General features: G+C 42.4%; 1 protein-coding gene across 1 annotated transcript in view; it reads left to right on the top strand.

The window, feature by feature from the left end:
* The window catches only part of lrrc7 (leucine rich repeat containing 7), a 480,097-nt gene extending 462,751 nt beyond the window's left edge, over positions 1 to 17,346 (top strand). The window contains exons 23-24 of the mRNA XM_070886128.1: positions 6,997 to 7,071; positions 17,239 to 17,346. Of these exons, the coding sequence (XP_070742229.1) occupies positions 6,997 to 7,071; positions 17,239 to 17,346 (183 nt within the window). The remainder of the gene's footprint in view (positions 1 to 6,996; positions 7,072 to 17,238) is intronic.
* Positions 17,347 to 22,313: the final 4,967 nt, after the last annotated feature.

The following is a 22,313-nucleotide window of genomic DNA, read 5'->3' as shown; positions in this document are numbered from 1 at the left end:
ATAAGCGGTCTTGGCGATGGTGCTGATATGTGATCAGAAGCTCATTTCAGGGTCAAATATGACACCAAGGCTGTGAACAGTCTGGTTCAGCCTCAGACAAATGCTGGGAAGAGGGATAGAGTTGATGGCTCGGGAATGAAGTTTGTGGCGGGGACCAAAGACTAATGACTTTGGTTTTCCCATATTTAGTTGGAGGAAATTTTTGGTCATCCAGTACTGGATGTCAGACCAGCAGTCTGACAATTTAGAGACCGTGGAGGGGTTGAAAGAAGTGATGGTGAGGTAGTGCTGGGTGTCTAATTTTAGCTAATTTTGCACTAATGAGTCATGACTGCAAGTTACTTTGTGTAAATTTATGAATACAAGATAATGTGCTGCAGTTTCTGACTAGCATGAAAAAAAGCATGGCTATTTTCTACAACTGGAAATACATCAGGGATGTAATTCTGTATTGAATTTCCTGTATTAATCCTTGTTTAGTTATTTGTAGTGTCACTGGACAGGGCAAATAATTGCAAGCACCTATTTTCATATTTGATTAGATATAGGAAACGTCAATTATTGATATCTGATAGATCAAGAGCTTAGTTGCGCTTTCACTATTCAGTTATTTTAATTGTTGCCGATATGTAAACTTTCAAGATTTTGAAAATGTATCAGTTAGTGCCATTTTTATATACTGCTCAAGGATTCTAGTAACAGTTCAAAAGTGTTGTTATAACACAACAGCCTCAGAGAGTTCACCACCGAATTGTTAATATTGCTGCTAAATTATGAAAAACATTATTTTATTAATGAGAACCAACACCTATGGGACTTCCAATTACTCTTCCACAAAAGTATAATGTTCTTTATTCTGAATATTTTTTTGGTTTATATATTTCTCTACAAAAATTATTTATTTTTCTAAGAATCTTCTGCTCATCAAGTTGAGAAATGTAAGTGTGGGAAATTACATAGGATATTCAGCCCAACCAGTCCATACTAGTTCATGTTCCACTTTAGTCTCCTCCCATTTTCCTCATCTAAATCTATCAGCATAACCCGCTATTCCCTTCTTCATATTGTCATGTATCTCACACTACTGTATATAACTGTATCTTACCATGCTATACATGACTGTAACTAGATATGACCTGTAACCACAAGCATACCTTACCATCAGGGGTGCACTTGCAGGAGATACAGCATACCTGTTCCACACTGGTATATAAAGGCAGGTCTCAGGCAAGTGCGGCACTCGAGAGCTGTGAAATAAAGGTGCAGGTCCAGAGTGACCTTGACTTCAGCATGTGCCTCGTGTAAGTCTGTACTGCAGGGTCAGGACTTTACAGTGGCGACAAGGATGGGATCACAGAATCCACAGAATGGCTACCAACGGCTCAGATGAGAAATACAATGCTGGAGACAATTGGGAGGACTTTATAGAAAGGCTCCAGTAAAGCTTTGTAACCAAAGACTGGTTGGGCGACGATAAGGCAGACAAGAGAAGAGTCCATCTCTTGACCAGCTGTGGCTCAAAAACATACGCCTTAATGAAGGATCTGCTGGCACCCGAGAAACCAGCAAGCAAGTCGTTTGAGGAGTTGAGCACACTGGTGAGAGACCACCTGAAGCCAGCGAGCAGCCTACACATGGCCAGACACAGGTTCTACAACTACAGACACTGTGTGGGCCAGAGCATACCCGACTTTGTGGCGGAACTTCGGAGGCTGGCTAGTTTACGTGAGTTCTCCGATGAACTAAGGAGAGAAGTACTGAGAGACTTTTTTATTGAAGGAATAGGCCACGCAGGCATATTCCGAAAGCTTACAGAGACCAAGAACTTGACCCTAGAGGCAGCAGCACTGGTCGCACAGACATTCTTGGCAGGAGAAGAAGAAACAAGGTTGATCTATACTGCGGGTATGACAATTAACAAAACATCGGAACAAGGGGTTCACAGCGTGAAACAAGCCGCTACCCCCACACACAGACAAAGGCAGGAGAGCAGGCCTTCAACAGCAGGCAGTGGCGCCAGAAGCCATCAAGGGCCACATGAACGGCCGTTCACACCTCATCAACCCACAATGCGAGCAATCAACTACAGACTAAGAGAAGCTCAAGAGAGATCAGCCAGACGCAGCTCATCCTTTGGAAACAATGGAAGCGATCTGTGCTGGAGATGTGGGAGAAGGCACTCAACAAGGGGGTGTTGATTTCAGCATGCTGTTTGCAGAAACTGCAACTATACAGGGCATCTGGCTCGCATGTGCAGAAAAACAGCAGCTCGGCTGGTATACGAATCGGAAGGGTCGGAAGGCGGACCAGAAGACGGTGGGGACAGTGCCCGGGACGCCGAGGTACAGCGGGTCAACGCGATCAATGTCCACTGTTCTTACAACAAGACGCCTCCAATAATGATGAGGGTCCCACTCAACGGGATACCCGTCAACATGGAACTGGACACGGGAGGTAGTCAATCTCTCATGAGCGTCCAACAATTTGAACAGCTGTGGCCGCACAAAAGCAACAGACCAAAACTCAAGGATCGACACCAAACTAAGGACCTATACCAAAGAAATCGTCCCAGTCCTTGGCAGCGCCATGCTCTCAGTCACACACAAAGGGACGGTGAACCGACTTCCCCTGTGGATTGTCCCCGGAGATCTCCCAGCACTGTTGGGGAGAAGCTGGCTGGCAAAACTAAATTGGAAATGGGATGATGTTCATGCCATGTCGTCAGAGGAACGGACCTCTTGCTCAACAGTTCTAAGTCGTTTTGAACATCTCTTTCAGCCAGGTGTGGGCACCTTCAAAGGGGCCAAAGTTAAAATCTACATCACACAGGATGCCAGACCGGTCCGTCACAAGGCTAGAGCTGTGCCTTATGTGATGAAGGAAAAGATTGAACACGAACTGGACCGGCTTCTGTGGTAAGGCATTATCTCACCCGTGGAATTTAGTGACTGGGCAAGTCCCATCGTCCCCGTCATGAAGCCTAATGGATCCGTACGAATCTGTGGGGATTACAAGTCTACCATAAACAGAATCTCCCTACAGGACCAATACCCGCTGCCCAGAGCGGAGGACCTATTTGCCACATTGGCTGGAGGAAAACTTTTCTCGAAACTATATCTCACATCTGCATATATGACGCAAGAACTGACCGAAGAGTCAAAGCTACTCACCACCATCAACACACATCGAGGCCTTTTTATGTACAATCGATGCCCATTCGGCATCAGGTCGGCAGCTGCTATATTCCAGCGCAACATGGAGAGTCTGCTCAAGTCCATCCCGGGGACGGTTGTGTTTCAAGATGACATACTCATCACGGGCAGGCACACCGACTCTCATCTCCGCAATTTGGAGGAAGTACTAAGTCGATTGGATCGGGTAGAACTAAGAGTTAAGAAATCCAAGTGTCTGTTTCTCGCGCCCGAGGTTGAATTTTTGGGCAGAAGGATTGCCGCTGATGGAATCCGCCCAACAGAATCTAAAAACCGAAGCAATTCGTCTGGCACCCAGGCCCTGGGATGTCTCGGAACTTTTGCGCCTTTCTCGGGCTACTCAGTTACTTTGGGAACTTTATGCAGAACTTGAGCACACTGCTGGAGCCTCTCCATGTGCTACTCAGAAAGGGGTGCGATTGGTTTTGGGGGGACGCCCAAAAACGCGCCTTCAATAAGGCACGCAACCTTCTATGTTCCAACAGTGTTTTAGCTTTTTTTGACCCAGGTAAAAAGCTAGTTCTTACATGTGCTGTGTCAGCATACGGGGTTGGGTGCGTTTTACAGCATGTCAGTGATGCGGGTAAATTACAACCCATTGCTTATGCCTCCAGGTCACTTTCGCGGGCGGAGCGCGGGTACGATATGGTTGAGAAGGAGGCGTTCGCGTGCGTGTACGGTGTCAAAAAGATGCACCAATACCTTTTCGGGGCCAAGTTCGCGTTAGAAACCGACCACAAACCCCTCACGTCCCTGCTATCCGAGTGCAAGGCAATAAACGCCAACGCCTCGGCGCGCATTCAGCAGTGGGCACTCATGCTGGCGTCTTACGACTACACAATAAGGCACAGACCAGGCACAGACAACTGTGCCGACGCGCTTAGCAGGCTTCCCCTGGCGACCACTGAAGCGTCCGACGAATAGGACTGTGAGATGGTCATGGCAATCAATGCCTTTGAATCCACAGATTCGCCCATGACGACTAACCAAATCAGAGCCTGGACGACCAGCGACTCCACGTTATCCTTAGTCAAAAGATGTGTTTTAACTGGTGACTGGGCAGAGGTTCGCGATGCCTGCCCCGAGGAGATCAAACCTTTCCATAGGCGCATGCATGAACTATCGCTACAGGCAGACTGCCTGATGTGGGGCAGCCGAGTAGTTATGCCCTTGCGAGGCAGAGAGGCATTTGTCCGGGAGCTCCACCGCGAGCACCCGGGGATCGTCCTTATGAAGGCCATAGCCAGATCACACGTCTGGTGGCCTGGCATTGACGCGGACTTAGAGTTCTGCGTCCAGCGGTGCACCATTTGTGCCCAACTCAGTAATGCCCCCCTAAGCCCCTGGCACTGGCCCAACAAACCGTGGTCGCGGGTGCATGTAGACTATGCGGGCCCATTCATGGGCAAAATATTCCTCGTAGTCGTCGATGCATTTTCAAAATGGATCAAATGCACTATTTTAAACTCGAGCACCACCTCCACCACTGTGGAGAGCCTTAGAACCATGTTTGCAATGCACAGAATTCCTGACATATTGGTCGGTGATAATGGTCCATGCTTCACCAGCACAGAATTTCAAGATTTTATAGTTGACCACGGCATAAATCACGTTAAGACGGCACCGTTCAAGCCGGCCTCCAATGACCAGGCGGAGAGAGCAGTGCAAATCGTTAAACAAGGCATGCTAAAAATCCAAGGTCCCACGCTGCAGAGCCGCCTGTCACGACTGCTGCTGGCATACAGATCTCGTCCGCATTTGTTGACTGGGGTTCCCCCCGCGCAACTATTGATGAAACGGACCTTAAAAACTTGGCTCTCGTTAATCCTCCCAGACATGCATGAAATTGTTGAGGCAAAGCGCCGGAAGCTAACTGAGTACCATGACCGAAATTCAAGGGGAAGGTGGAATGAGATAGGGGACAAAGTGTTTGTACTAAATTATGGCAGGGGTCCCAATTTGGCTTGCAGGGACAGTAACAGGCAAGGAAGGAAACAGGCTACTGGTGGTACAAATGGACAATGGCCAAACCTGCCGGAGGCATGTAGAGCAAGTAAAAAGCAGATTCACCAACAACACTGCAGAACCAGAGGCAGACTACAATGTGGAACTCACACCACACCTGGTGGACAGACAGAGGGAACAACCTGAGGAAAGGGCAGTCTCAACAGACAGCCCAGGCGAGATACCAGCAATCATACTGAACGAAACAGACAGCCCAGGCGAGATACCAGCAATCACACCGAAAGAAAAACAGGCACCAAGGCAAACAACTGAACCACAACTAAGACGCTCCACGCGAGAGCGTAGACCACCTGAGAGACTGAATCTATAAAGACAATAAGACCTTGGGGGAGGGTGATGTCATGTATCTCACACTAATGTATATAACTGTATCTTACCATGCTATACATGACTGTAACTAGATATGACCTGTAACCACAAGCATACCTTACCACCAGGGGTGCATTTGCAGGAGACACTGCATACCTGTTCCACACAGGTATATAAAGGCAGGTCTCAGGCAAGTGCAGCACTTGAGAGCTGTGAAATAAAGGTGCAGGTCCAGAGTGACCTTGACTTCAGCATGTGCCGCATGTAAGTCTGTACTGCAGGGTCAGGACTTTACACATATGCTTATCTAACCTCCCCTTAAATGCATCTATACTATTCACTTCAACCACTCCCTGTTGTTGCGAGTTCCACATTCTCACCACTCTGGGTAAAGAAGTTTCTTCTGAAATCCCTGTTGGAACATTCTATTTTGGACACCTAGTATAAGTGTCAAGCAATCCCAAGGTCAGATGCAGAGTAAAGCCCATTTCACTCCCCTTCAACTCAAATAAGTAGCGCTATTGTACTCGGTTAACATTTTCCATTTCCCACTCCAGCCAACCTGCCTCCCCTATGAAATGAAAATTAAAAACTACAAATGTAGAAAAGATTAAATAAAAACAGAAAACAATGAAATTATACATTGCAGATCACTTTATTTTAAACTGGCCCGGAATTTGTGATGAGTAATAATAGCGAACGAACAGCCTTCGCTGTTATTGCCCCTTTGAAACTGCCTGTAACTTCAGGATGTAGCGCATGCGTATCCTAACGCAAAAAATCCTGAAGTTGTGGTCAGTCATTCACTGGCTGCGCTGTGCCCCGCGCCTCTCCATGGCCGATCATCAGTGTAATTAGTGAAATCAGGAAAACTCCGGAAACTTCAGCTCTTCCACGGTAATATCGCTGTTAAATAGCCCATTAAAAATTCTCTTTTGGATTAGATGTAACTGGGGTTTTAAGAGCGTTATGACAGATAACCAAACATTATGGCCCTGAAAAACTAATTTTAATTTTGTGCCGTGTCAATAATAAAATTTAAATTAAGAAATTCATTAAAAAATATATTTTTTTAAATGTTTGTTCATTATTTCAGGTTTAACTTTTCCCCATGTAAGAGCCCTAATCTTTGTTTTGCTCTCTGTAACATATTTAAAAAGTTAAAGTCAAAAGAGCTTACTCACTTCCTGATTCTTGGTCTGTGAAAATTCTGTATTGTGACTGGCTGCTTAGACAATTTATTGATGTCACAGCAGCTCGCCCATGAGATGCCCACTAAACTACGCTGATTTCAATTGCACGTTGGAAAAGCTGAACTGCATGCCACAGAGATCACAAGACCTTTGTGGGAAGCTTACTCGGGGCCAGCAGTGAACACCTTTGTTTTGTTGCTGAATGCAAATTACGGGCCAATTAAGTCAATTCATAATTGTCACTCTTGTTTTAACAGGGTATCTTCGTTACTAGAGTGCAACCTGATGGACCAGCATCCAACTTGTTACAGCCTGGAGACAAGATCCTTAAGGTGAGCTGGTTAGTTTAGAAATTCCAGTGGGAATAAGATTACCAATTTACTGGTGTGGGCCTATGCTACTAGGAACTCAGTTCACATAAGATTCCTACAGAAGGGCAACTTTTATTCCATCAGTTCAGGGTGGATTCAATTCCAGATCCCAAAGGAGAATGGAAATATGCTGAGCCATGACATCACCTAACTTTTAAGGCATATTTTCATCAGCTTGGAAACTTTTCAAATAGGTTGAAGATCAGGTTAGCTCATGACACAGGTTAGGCAAGTGGAGTAAGAGGTCAAATAGCTGAATGGATACCAAACTGCCAGGGTCAAGGATGTCACCGAGTGGCTGCAGGGCATTCTGGGGGTAGAGATTGAACAGCCAGAGGTTGTGGTCCATATCGGGACCAATGACATAGGTGGAAAGAGGGATGAGGTCCTGCAGGCAGAGTTTAGGGAGCTAGGAGAGAGATTAAAAAGCAGGACCTCAAAGGTAGTAACCTCCGGATTACTCCTGATGACATGAGCTCATGAGTATAGATATAGGAGGATAGAGCAGATGAATACGTGGCTGGATAGATGGTGCAGGAGGGAGGGCTTTAGATTCCAGAGGCATTGGGACCGCTTCTGGGGGAGGTGGGACCTGTACAAGCCAGACGGGTTGCACCTCAAAAGAGCTGGGACCAATATCCTCACTGGGGGCCTGGGAGGGGACATTGCTAGTGCTGTTGGGGAGGGTTTATACTAGCTTGGCAGGGGGATGGGAACCTGAGAATAGATTCAGTACGGAGGGGAGTAAAGCTGGAATAAGAAAGCAAAAATGTAGAACATGAGTTTGAAGGACAGAGGAAACAAGCAGGAAGAAAGGGTAAAAAAACAAATTTAAAAGCTTTTTGTTTAAATGCATGTAGCATTTGTAACAAAATAGATAAGTTGACAGCACAAATAGATACAAATGGGTATGATCTAATAGCCATTACAGAGACGTAGTTGCAAGGTGACCAGGACTGGGAACTAAATATTATGGGATATTTGACAATTCGGAAGGACAGACAAAAAGGAAAAGGAGGTGGGGTAGCAATAAAGGATGGGATCAGTGTGTTAATGAGAAACGATATTGGCTCAGAGGATAAAGATGTTGAATCAGTTTGGGCAGAGATAAGGAATAATAAAAGGGAAAAAGTTATTGGTGGGCGTAGTCTATAAGCCCCCTAACACTGGTGGATGGAGTATAAATCAAGAAATAATGGAGGCTTGTAATAAAGAAGCGGCAATAATCATGGGTGATTTTAACCTTCATATTGATTGGACAAAACAAATTGGCCAGGGTAACCTTGAGGAGTTCATATTGTATCCGGGATAGTTTCCTTGAACAGTACTTTGAGGAACTAACCAGGGAGCAGGCTATCTTACATCTAGTACTGTGTAATGAGGCAGGATTAATAAATGATCTCATAGTAAAAGATCCTCTAGGAATGAGTGACCACAATATGGTTGAATTTCAAATTCAGTTGGAGGGTGAGAAAGTTGGTTCTCAAACTGGGGTCCTCAGCTTAAATAAAGGAGACTACAAAGGTATGAAGGCAGAGTTGGCTAAAGTGGACTGGGAAAGTAGATTAAAGTATGGGACGGTTAATGAGCAGTGGCAGACATTTAAGGAGATATTTCACAACTCGCAACAAAAATATATCCCAATGAGAAGGAAAGACTGTAAGAGAAGGGATAACCATCAGTGGCTAACTGAGGAAATAAGGGAGGGCATCAAATTGAAAACAAAAGCATACAATGTAGCCAAGACTAGTGGGAGGTCAGAGGATTGGGAAATTTTTAAGAGCCAGCAGAGAACGCCAAAAAAAAATGATTGAGAGGGAAGATTGATTATGAAAGTAAACTAGCACAAAATATAAAAACCAATAGTAAGAGTTTCTACAGGTACATAAAAAGGAAAAGAGTGGCTAAAGTAAATGTTGGTCCCCTGGAGGATGAGACTGGGGAATTACTAATAGAGAACAGGGAAATGGCAGAGATGTTGAACAAATATTTTGTGTCGGTCTTCACGGTAGAAGACAGTAAAAACATTCCAATAGTGGATAATCAAGGGGCTATAAGGAGGGAGGAACTTAATACAATCACTATCACTAATGAAGTAGTACGAGGTAAAATAATGGGACTAAAGGCAGACAAGTCCCTTGGACCTGATGGCTTACATCCTAGGGTCTTAAGTGAAGTGGCTGCAGAGATAGTATATGCTTTGATTGTAATCTACCAAAATTCCCTGGATTCTGGGGCGGTCCCAGCAGATTGGAAAACCGTAAAAAAGGAGGCAGACAAAAAGCAGGGAACTATAGACCAGTTAACCTAACATCTGTTATTGGGAAAATGCTGGAATCCATTATTAAGGAAGCAGTAGCAGGACATTTGAAAAAGCATGATTCAATCAAGCAGAGTCAGCATGGTTTTATGAAAGGGAAATCATGTTTGACAAATTTGCTGGAGTTCTTTGATGTAACGAGCAGGGTAGATAAAGGGGAACCAGTGGATGTGGTGTTGCATCTTTAGATGCTCTAACAATGACTCCACGAGGCAGTGTGTTGTACTTGAACTGTAGTGACCTTAGTCCTTTATTAGTTAACTCCAGAGTGAGGATCACACCTGGTGGCCTGCCTTTTATACTAGGCCAGGCACACCTGTACAGATAACCCATGAGTCTCCCATTGCTGTGCCCTCTGGTGGTACACCTTGATATAGTACCAACAGTAGCCATGTAGAATACATGACATGCGGTGTCTTTGGATTTCTAGAAGGCATTCGATAAGGTGCCACATAAGAGGTTACTGCACAAGATAAAAGCTCACTGGGTTGGGGGTAATATATTAGCATGAATAGTGGATTGGTTAACCAACAGAAAAGAGAGAGTGACTAGTGGGGTGCCGCAGGGATCAGTGCTGGATCCTCAACCATTTATAATCTATATTAATGACTTGGATGAAGTGACCGAGTGTAATGTAGCCAGGTTTGCTAATGATACAAAGCTGGGTGGGAAAGCAAATTGTGAGGAGGACACAATAAATCTGCAAAGGGATATAGACAGGCTAAGTGAGTGGGCAAAAATGTGGCAGATGGAGTACAATGTGGAAAAATGTGAAGTTATCCACTTTGGCAGAAATAATAGAAAAGCAGATTATAATTTAAATGGAGAAAAATTGCAAAGTGCTGCAGTACAGAGAGACCTGGGGGTCCTTGTGCATGAAACACAAAAAGTTAGTGTGCAGGTATAGCAAGTAATCAGGAAGGCAAGTGGAATATTGGCCTTTATTGCAAAGGGGATAGAGTATGAAAGCAGAGAAGTCCTGCTACAATTGTACAGGGTATTGGTGAGGCCACACCTGGAGTACTGCGTACAGTTTTGGTCTCCTTATTTAAGGAAGGATATACTTGCATTGGAGGCTGTTCAGAGAAGGTTCACTAGGTTGATTCCGGAGATGAGGGGGTTGACTTATGAGGATACGTTGAGTTGGTTGGGTCTATACACATTGGAGTTCAGAAGAATGAGAGGTGATCTTATTGAAACTTAGAAGATAATGAGAGGGCTCGACAAGGTGGATGCAGAGACGATATTTCCACTCATAGGGGAAACTAAAACAAGGGCACGTAGTCTTAGAATAAGGGACCGCCCATTTAAAACTGGGATGAGGAGAAATTTCTTTGAATGGCGAAGCAGGCTCGATAAGGCCAAATGACGTACTCCTGCTCCTATTTCTTATGTTCTTATGAACAAGTTTTTTCATTATTAAGAAGACTTAGAGCTCTTTAAAATTATGAATGGGTTGAACAGGGTAGATGTGGAGAGAATGTTTCCACTTGTGGGAGAATCCAAAACTAAGAGCCATAAATACTTATAAATCCAATAGGGAAATAAGGAAAAATTTCTTTACTCAGAGAATGGTTAGAATGTGGAACTCACTACCACAGGAAGTGGTTGAGGCAAATAGCTTAGATGCTTTCAAAAGGAAACTAGACGAGTACACAAGAGAAAAGGGAATAGAAAGATATGCTGAAAGACGTGCCAGTTGGAATGGGAGTAGACTTGTGAGGAGTATAAACACCAGTACGGACTAGTTGGGCCAAATGGCCTGTTTCTGTGCTGTATATACTATGTAATTCTATGTATAATTAGAACAGGCCAAATTACATTTGATTACATGAGGCAATATCTTACCTATTTTTTTTTTTTAAATGTTCCACAATTATGCCATTAAATATACATCCCTGTTTGCATAACACTTTGGAAGCCCTTTAACTACACAATTTGCCTGATCTTCCCTTTAATTGAGATGTAAAATCAAGACTCCCATCTGCCTTTACTGAAGGATCAGGTGAATATTATTTGAAGAATAAGAATCTTTTAGTCTTCTGACCAGCCTTAACCAACACCAGAAATAGTAGATTAAATTGTCATTCATTTCATTGCTGTTTGAGGGATCTTGTGTACAAAATATCTGCTGCATTTTTTTAATTCATTCTGGGACGTGGGCATTGCTGGCAAGGCCAGCATTTATTGTCCATCCCTTATGACCTTGAGAAGATGGTAGTGAGCTGCCTTCTTGAACTATAGCTCGAGTGGTGAAGGTACTCCTACAGTGCTGTTGGTGAGTGAGTTTTAAGATTTTGACCCAGTGACGATGAAGGAATGGCGATGTATTTCCAAGTCAGGATGATATGTAACTTGGGAGGGGAACTTGCAGGTGATGGTGCTCAAATGTGCTGCTCCCCTTGTCCTTCTAGGTGTAGAGGTTATGGGTTTGGGAGGTGCTGCCGAAGAAGTTGTGGCGAGTTGCTGCACTGCATCTTATACAAGGTACACACTGCAGACACATTGTACTGGTGGTGGAGGGAGTGAATGTTGAAGGTGGTAGATGGGGTGCCAATTAAGCGGGATGCTTTGTCCTGGATGGTATCGACCTTCTTGAGTGCTGTTGGAGCTGCACTCATCCAGGCAGGCGGCGAGTATTCCATCACACTTCTGACAAGTACCTTTTAGATGGTGGAAAGGCTTTGGAGAGTCAGGAGGTGAGACACTCGCCGCAGAATACCCATCCTCTGATCTGCTCTTCTGGCCACTGTATTTATGTGACTCGTCCAGTTCAGTTTCTGGTCAACGGAAACCTCCAGGATGTTGATGGTGGGGGATTCGATGATGGTAATGCCGTTGAATATCATGGGCAGTGGATAGACTCTCGCTTGTTGGAGATGGTCATTGCCTGGCACTTGTGTGGTGCGAATGTTACTCGCCACTTATCAACCCAAGCCTGAATGTCGTCCAGGTCTTGCTGCATGCGAGCATGGACTGCTTCATTTTCTGAGGAGTTGTGAATGGAACTGAACACTGTGCAAGTATCAGTGAACATCACCACTTCTGACCTAATGATGGTGGGAAGGTAATTGATGAAGCAGCTGAAGATGGTTGAGCCTAGGACACTGCCCTGAGGAACACCTGCAGCAATGTCCTGGGGCTGGGATGATTGACCACCAACAACCACCTTCCTTTGTGCTAGGTAAAACTCCAGCCAATGGTTTTACCATTGACTTCAATTTTACTGGGGCTCCTTGATGTCACACTTGATCAAATGCTGCCCTGATGTCGAGTGCAGTCACTCTCATCTCACCTCTGGAATTTAGCTCTTTTGTCCATGTTTGGACCAAGGCTGGAATGAAGTCTGAAGCCGAGTGGTCTTGGTGGAACCCAAACTGAGCATTGGTGAGCAGGTTATTGGTGAGTAAGTGCCATTTGATAGCATTGTCGATGATACTTTCCATCACTTTGCTGATGATTGAGAGAAGACTGATGGGGCGGTAATTGGCCGGATACGATTTGTCCTGCTTTTTGTGGGCAGGACATACCTGGACACATTTCCACATTGTTGGATAGATGCCAGTGTTGTAGCTGTACTGGAACAGCTTGGCTAGAGGTGCAGCTGGCTCTGGAGCATAAGTCTTCAGCACGACAGCCCGGATGTTGTCAGGTCCCATAGCCTTTGCTGTATCCAGTGCACTCAGCCATTTCTTGACATCACGTGGAGTGAATCAAAATTAGCTGAAGACTGGCTTCTGTGATGATGGGAACGTCAGGAGGAGGCCGATATGGATCATCCACTCACCACTTCTGACTTAAAATGGTTGCAAACGCTTCTACCTTGTGTTTTGCACTGCATGCTGGACTACGCCATCATTGAGGATGGTGATATTCATGGAGTCTGCTCCTCCCATTAGTTGTTTAATTGTCCACCACCATTCACGACTGGACGTGGCAGGACTGCAGAGCATTGATCTAATCGGTTGATTGTGGGATCGCTTAGCTGTTTGTAGCATGCTGCTTCCGCTGTTTAGCATGCATGTTAGTCCTGTGCTGTAGCTTCCCCAGATTGATGCCTCATTTTTAGGTACATCTGGGCTACTCCTGACATGCTCTTCTACACTCCTCATAGAACCAGAGTTGGTCCCCTGGATTGATGGTAATGGTAGAGTGAGGGATATGCCGGATCATGTAGTTACAGATTGTGATGGAATACAATTCTGCTGCTAGCCCACAGCGCCTCATGAATGTCCAGTTTTGAGCTGCTAGATCTGTTCTGAATCTATCCCATTTAGCACAGTGGTAGTACCACACAACACAATCAAGGGTGTCTTCAGTGTGAAGGCGAGACTTTGTCTGCACAAGGACAGTGCTTGGTGATCAAAGCTGCCAATGCTGTTATGGACAGATGTATTTGCGACAGGTACATTGGTAAGGACAAGTTTTTCCCTTGTCTTGGTACTCTCACCACCTGCCGCAGGCCCAGTCTGGCAGCTATGTCCCTCAGGACTCGGCCAGCTCGGTCAGTACTGGTGCTACAGAGCCACTCTTGGTGATGGACATTTAAGTCCCCCATCCAGAGTACATTCTGTGCCCTTGCAACGCTCAGTGCTTCTTTCAAGTGCTGTTCAACATGGAGGAGTACTGATTCATCAGGTGAACGGGAGCAGTAGGTGGTAATCAGCAGGAGGTTTTGTTGCCTATGCTTGACCTGAAGTCATGAGACCTCATGGGGTCCGGAGTCAATGTTGAGGACTCCCAGGGCCACTCCCTCCCGACTGTATACCACTGTGCCACAACCCCAGATGGGTCTGTTCTGTTGGTGGGACAGGACATACCCAGGGATGGTGATGGAGGAGTCTGGGACATTGGTGGAAGGCATGATTCTGAGAGTATGACTATGTCAGGCAACAGCTTGACTAGTCTGTGGGACAGCTCTTCCAATTTACTTACATAACTGTCGATGTAATTCAAAATATATAAGATTTGACACATTTCTCAGAGACATGACAGGTGCTAAATGAATGCAAGTCTTTACTTCCACTTGATGAGTCCACTTTACAAAGTTAAGTTCATCTTATAGGAGCTGGCTGCAGATTGAGCAAAGTGATAGGAGGAGTTGTCAACTGTTACAAGTAGCACTTACTCACCAATAACCTGTTCAGTTTGGGTTCCGCTAGGACCACTCAACTCCAGACCTCGTTACATCCTTGGTTCAAACATGGACCCAAGCTGAAATCCAGAGATTAAGTGAGGGACTGGTCACGATATCAAGGCAGCATTCAACCAAGTGTGGCACCAAAGGGCTCTAATCAAACTGAAGTCAATGGGGATCAGGGGAAAACTCTCCCTGGCTGGTGTCATATCTGGCACAAACGAAGATGGTCATGGTTATTGAGAGGCCAATCAATTCAGCCCCAGGACATTGCTGCAGGAGGTTTCTTCGACAGCACTTCCCAAACCCACAACCTCCACCAACTGGAAGGACAAGGGTAGCAGATGTAAGGGAACACCATCACGTCAAAATTCCCCTTCAAGTCACGCACCATCCCAACTTGGACATCTATCACTGTAATTTCATCGTCATTGAGTTAAAATCCTGGAACTCCCTGCCAACCAGCATTGTTACCACAAGGACTGCAGCAGTTCAAGAAGACAGCTCACCACCATCTTCATAAAGGCAGCTAGAGATGGCAAGTAAATGCCATGCTTTGTCGGTGATGCCCATATCCTCAGAATTAATTTAAAAAATAGCAGAGCTACTGTAAATATTAAAGAAAATATTAGCAGATGTGCACATTTGTCATATCCTCTTTGCTTAATTTTCAAACAGCACAAAAAATTATGAAAATTGCATGTAAAAATCAAAGATTACATGCATCCTATAATGAGGACTGAGTGGCACACGGTTATCACCACTGCCCAGAATGAAGGGGTAACTAAAAGTCCATTGTGAAATGAATTTGGAGGGCTTTAACCCAGCTAAGTGTGAGCCAGCACCACTGCCCCCAATTGGCAAATTCACTTGAGGCCATAAGAATGAATGGTGTAGAAAATGTCATTGTATTGCATTAGAGGGTATGCTTTTAAGGGTGAGGGCAAATCGTTGTAGCAAAATTGAGGGAGCTTTACCCTACATTTAATCTGTACTGTATCAAACCTGGAGGAATTTAATCATAAAACCAAATGCAAATAATGGGTAAGGACATAAATAGTTGCAGGAGTAGGTCATTCGGCCCTTTGAGCATGCTGCCCCATTCAATAAGATCCTGGCTGATCTTCAACCTCACCTCTACATTTCCGCAATATCCCCATATCCCTTGATTTCCTTAGTATCCAAAAAACTATCGATCTTTGTCCTGAATATACTCAACGACTGAGCATCCACAGCCCTCTGGGGTAGAGTATTGGAAAGATTCAGTGAAGAAATTTCTCCTCATCTCAGTCCTAAATGGCCGACCCCTTATTCTAAGACTCCCCAGTCAGGGAAAACATCCTCCCACATCCTGTCAAGCCCCTTAAGAATTTTGTTTCAATTAGGTCACCTTTCATTCTTCTAAACTCTAACAAATAGAGGCCTACTCAATCTCTCTTCATAGAATAATCCCCGCAGCCCAGAAATCAGTCTAGTGAACCTTCATTGCACTCCCTCTACGTCAAGTATACTCCAGGGCCAGATTTTCGGCTTTCGGGGTTTTTCGGCGAAAACTGTAACGATACATGAAACTTACTGTTTTTGCTGCACTACCATTTTTAGCCCGAACTTTCGGCCTTGGGCACATCGGTAAAGGAGGCATTGCACAAGCATTTGCGGCGCAAACCGCGAGTTTCAGCAACTTTACTCCGGGGTCGTGAGCGCTGCGAGAGACGGAAAAACAAAAACAAAATTTACAAGATCCTTACCTATCGAATCGCTGGGAAAAAAAAGTTAAAAAATGAAAACTTTAACTTACCTTTTTTGCAGGTTTTCATACTTACCGCTGCTGACAGCTGCACCGACAGGTTTGACCTGTCGCTCCTCTGCGCGGCGTACGGGTCGGGAGAGTGCCGAAAGTCTGACGCAAATGCAATCTGTGTCGTTGCACGTCGGCGCACCTCTCCCCGGCGGTACTTGGAAGCGCCGTCGTAAACAGGTACCCGAGCATCCCTCCCAGGCTTTGCGACCGGGTTTTCGCCACGGAGGGTCAAATCGCAATACAAACCCGGTCGCAAACATGCCGAAAATCCAGCCGCAGGTGTGGTCTCACCAAGGCCCTATATAATTGCAGTAAGACTTCTTTAATCTTGTACTCCAATCCCTTTGGAATAATGGCTAACATACCATTTGCTTTCCTAATTGCTTGCTACACCTACATGTTAACTCTGTGATTAGTGTACAAGGATACCCAGGTCCCTCTGAATTTCAACATTTCCCAGCCTCTCAACTTTAAAAAAAATATTCTTTTTTATTTTTTTGACCAAAGTGGATAACTTCACATTTCTTCACATGATATTCCATCTGCCATGTTCTTGTCCACTCACTCAACCTGTCTATATCCCTTTGCAGTCTGTGTGTCCTCCTCACAACTTACTTGTCCACCTAGCTTTGTTTTGTCAGCAAACTTGGAGACATTACAATCGATCCCCTCATCTAAGTCATTGATATAGATTGTATTTAACGGAGGCCCAAGGCTCACTAGTTACAGCCTGCCAACCTGAAAATGTCCATAAATGTTGTAATCCCCAGTTAACATCATTTATCATCATGATCACTGAAAACGCAATATAGATTATGGAAAGTCTCTTTCGTTATTCTTGATAAATATATGTAATTTTCCTTTGTATAGGCCAATGGACACAACTTTATACACATGGAACATGAGAAGGCAGTCTCGCTTCTTAAGAATTTCCAGAACACAGTGGATCTGATCATCCAACGTGAGATTCCAACCTAGAACTTTACTGATTTTTCTGTAGAAAAATGTTTAACATAAAATTAAAATCCTTTACTGCAGCTTCCTGTGTGAGGAAAGCCAGGCAATTTTTTTCCAATTTTTTTTGCCAATTGCTGGACCAATGGCAACACTTGTGCCAAACTTATTACTAAGATATTTATCTGCCAGTATTACAATGTTTAGTATTTTATCTTCACAAATTTATCATTTGAGATTGGTGTTTATGTGGTGACTTTACATCCTGTCAGCTAGAGGCTGTGAAATGGCAGGTCATTTGGTGCAAATATATATATAATCATTCATTCTCAGAGTGGGTTTTTGTTAAATACCTGAGCACCAAAAGCACATACGCTCTTTAGGAATTGCACCACCATTAAACACTGCCTCAAACTTGTATATGCCTTTTTTTGTAAAAAGCAAAAATGCATCAACAAATGCAGTAAATTGTGTACTGACAAATTTAAAGCTATTTTCTTATCAATTAATATCTGAAAGAGAATTTGGGCATGAAGGAGGGTTCAACAAATGATGTTATCTGTTCCATGAAAACCAATCCAAAAATGGCTAAGGTAGGAATTATAAGATGCATTAATGAGACAAAAAAAGCATCCTCCTGGCTTTTCTATTGCTTTTCTTTATAAGAAATACTTAAAATGGAAGGGAAGTGAGGGCTAAGGAAAATTGATTTTTGTTCAAGGTACTACATTGTTTTTTCAAAAATACTATTGGTAAAAATGTGTTTAAAAATAAAAACACTTTTTAATCAATATATTATTCATAAGCAATGGGTTTAATTCTAAACAAAAATTTACCGCATTAAATTTTCCTCCCCTTTAACATTTATGAGAGTTGAACTTAAGCTGCGTGTGTGCTATACAAAACAAACCTGGCACCATAACCCGTCAAGATCCACCATGCTCACAGGTGTATACACCACTACAATTGACATATGCACAGCCCAACACCAGAACTGAAAATGTAGCCCTATCCCTATAGGTTTTCACTATAAATGTAACATAAGCAAAAGCTTGCCCTGACCCTGCAACTGCCCTTTGATATGGTCTGTATACCTCCAGGGAAGAGCGAGCGCCAGCGCAGTCTCAAGTTTGCCTCATTTCTCTGTGGTTGGATTTAAACAGTCAACAGATATATAAATGATAATAGCCCATAGACTGAGTTCACTGGAACCATTCTGGGCTCTTTTGGCAGGAGCAGACAATGACAGAGACAGTATGCTTTGTAGAGTAAAGATATATTTGGCGGTTATGTTAGTTATATGTTGTGCCTCAAGCATGTTACTATAAATATTGCATCCATTCTCTTTCATTTTACTTTAAAAATACCTTTGCTAACAGGTTCTGGTCAGTGAATGTTCCTTTGAATTTATAATGATGGGAGAATCCATTAACCCGTTGAGAGTTGGAGTGTCATTTTACATACCATGTTGTTTGATACTATATGTTTCTTTATTTCTGCTGTATTATTCAATTATAGAAATAATGTTCTGATTTCAGCAGATGACTTAGAATTTTGCAAGTTGTGAAAGTTAGTGCTCAAAGGGATTAAACATGGATGATCCATACATTTTGCAGAGCTTTGCAGCTCAATACACAATTGAAATTCTAATTAAACTTTTTGACAAGTGCCAATTTATATTGTAGTACCTGAGATTTAATAACAAATGTGAAATTTTGTGAGAGAGAAATGTAACAATTTTTAAAACAACTCCTCCAGCAGGTTAGAACAGGATTAGTGACAGGAAACTGGAGAAGTTTATTTATAGTGTATCTATCAAGTATTCCCTATGTAAATCACTCACTTTATAATCTATTAAAATGAATGAATATATACAGTCAGATAGTATGATATGCAAAATATGTTGCAAAACAAACTCAAAATTAACTCTTCCAGCAACTCCCATTGCCATGGGCAACTAGTTTTGTAAATTTTCAGCTTACATATTGAGACACTGAAATGAACATTATTATGGTAATAAAAATACTCAAAAATAGCTTTATTACTGTAATATTAAGCCAATACGATTAAATTAAATACTAAGCGCACAATTTAAGTAAAACATTTATATTTTTGCCTTGTTGCCACTTTTTCCGCACATTCGCCATCTGTTCTCATTTTATTCTTTTAAAACTGACATGTACCATTTATTAAACCGAATATAATCCATCCTATCCTAAAAGATTTAAATATTTTATATGTCTTTATTCTGGCTCCCATTCTTCATTTTGGCAACGAGGTAATTTATTAATGTGCCAGAAGACTTGTAACCTGACAGTGCCTGGACAAATAAAAAGAAAATTGGAGAGGGAGGGGTATTAAAATGCGATTTTCCAAGAATTAAAATAAAATCAATCTATATAGTTGAGAACGAAATGCAGTCGTATTTAGTTTTTCCACATTACCAACCTAGTGTGCAATATTGTCTTCAATATATGAAGCTCCTGTATCTTCAGAATTCCACCATTACTACGGTGAAGTGATTCATCGATATTGGAACATCTTTTTTTATTCAGTCCCCACCTACACATGTTCTAATAAATCTAGTATCTCTGGCTTTTTATTTTGCTTTTGCCAATTTTCCTCCCCTCTTCTGAAGATGTAACGGGCTCAAGTCCTCCATCTCTATTTTATTAATGTACTGTACACCAAAATGCATTTCTTTATAAGGTTAAAATTATGCTAAAATGTGATAAATGCCCTCAAAAGTTAGTCAAAATTAATTGCCTCAAAATACTTTTTGTTTTTCAAGATATGTTGAAACAAAGTATAATTTGAAGCATCTCAATTACTTTTGTTGTTTATAGCTGTGACTGAACAATGGTGTCTTTTGTTATTCCACATTCCCTTTTATGCTCTAATATAAAGTTCTTTCTTCCTGTTTAAATTCTGCAGTTGTTAATCACCAACTTCTAACTAAAAGCCAAAATTCCAACCAATATCTTGCTTGGTGGCTATTCTGAGGAATGTTGCGACACTACACCATGGAGCAATGGGATATTTTCTGTGCCCGTGACTCTTCACATGGTGAACTCCAAATTTCAATCATACCATAATTGGTCATTGGAAAATGGAGGCAAGGTACTTCCCCACAGGAAGAGTGGAAATAAAATTAAATGATCAATTTGTACAAGTAGATTTTTTTCACTTGCTGTTTGGAAGCTAGGATAAGATGGCCTTCAAATAGCAGCCTCTTCCTGGAGTAAGGAAAGAGAAGGGAACAGTACTGAATTCTATCTCGGTCAACATCCCATAGCTGGGCAGGGCATGAATGGAGTTCCCAAAGTGGGTGAGGCAGCGCATCTATTGAGGACCATGGATAAAGGGGAGTCAGGAGGCAAATGACTCATGGGTCATATCACGAGTACTACTGGTTTAGGTATTACAGAGCAGGTTGCATTGTAACAATGAACCCTTATATAAATGCAGCTTTGTTGATGTACAAGAAAAATTGCCACTTTTGTATGCGTCAAAATTCATGAGAAAAAATTATGGTAAAGTTTAGTCTCTAACTGCAGTATTTTGTAAATAACGGTCAACAATGACATTAAATAACTTTTAATCACTTAGATTGTGAATGTAAACATCTGCTTCTGCAGTCAAAAATATTTTACTGGACTTGAAAGCTGCTTTGTTTATGTGCAAAAAGAAAAAAAACTTTACAAGATTTTACAGTTTTTAGTTTCAGACTATAGTGGAGTTGACAAACTTGTTTGTTCAAATGCACATGCAAGTCTAATCCTTCCAATTTTATTTATGTATTGACACTATTTTATTGGTACAGTGTATATTCTGTGTTCAGAATGCATTTTGCAGATTCTGTATGTATATATTTGGAGAAATTTTACCAGAGATTAAAAGAAACCAAGTTACTCATTTCCAATGTGGGTGCAAAGTATAACAGAGCTATTTTTCGGCTTTGAAATTCTGGGATTTTTTTCTGTATTAAAAAAAGTGTTTGAATAATGTATGAAGTCTCTTTAATGAACAAATGTTAATTTAAATTGTCACACACTTGTAAATAATTCCTCTTACTAAATGGATTTATCATGCCAATGCTGTATTGCATAAGCCTCATTAATGAATTTCACAGTCTGTTTTTTTAACTCCCAATTTTTAGGTTGAATTAATGAATTCTTAATGTACTAATGCTATCATCAAAATATAAAGCTGTGTTAATGATTTGCATTTCTGGAGCAGCTAATAGTGATTTTTGTTTATTGTCAAATCACATCAGAATTGATAGTTTTCATAAGAACAAAAATTCTGGTCCAGGCTTGAAGCTGTCTTGGGAAGGGGTGAGGAGGCGATGAGCCAGAAAAACCATTTGTCACTTCTGCCAAACAACAAAATTTTCTGACACAAAGTGTATCATTGCCCTTATCCAATAGCTGTCGTTAAATGGTATGGTACTAAGCACTACAGACCATGAAGTTTGCACATTTGATCCCCAAGTTTGTGTCTGAGATTACCTAATCTCAGCCAGACCAGTGTTGGGGTTCTACAATAGCCTTCAACGTCCTTTGCCCGACCCCCCCCCCCCCTCCCCCACAATAAAAAAATACTAGCCAGAATTTCTGTCTTGATCCTGAAATCAGTTTACTCTGTAGACCAAGGATCAAAGTGGAGACTTTTCTGGTAAATATGGCTCAAAACTACACCACGTGATGCATTTACGCAAACTATTAGTATAATTCAATATTGTAGTCTTTAATGTCAATTATATCAGGACAGAACACTAGTATGAAAAACAAATATTTTCTTCAATACTTAAATCCCTAAAAAAAATTAATTTAAATCATAAAAGTATATACAGCCACAAAAATTACATTGTAATGAAATTGCAGTTGAAATGAGACTCAGTGATAGTTTATTTATTCTGATATGTTTGGCATGCATAATTTCAACATAAGAGCACAATTTACAAAAAGGTGCAGAAAACAAAGTTGCTG

This window comes from Pristiophorus japonicus, chromosome 8 (genome assembly GCF_044704955.1).
Source record: "Pristiophorus japonicus isolate sPriJap1 chromosome 8, sPriJap1.hap1, whole genome shotgun sequence".
NCBI classification, from domain to species: Eukaryota; Metazoa; Chordata; class Chondrichthyes; family Pristiophoridae; genus Pristiophorus; species Pristiophorus japonicus.
Note: the sequence above shows the minus strand (reverse complement) of the source record. Positions and strands in the feature narration are given on the sequence as shown.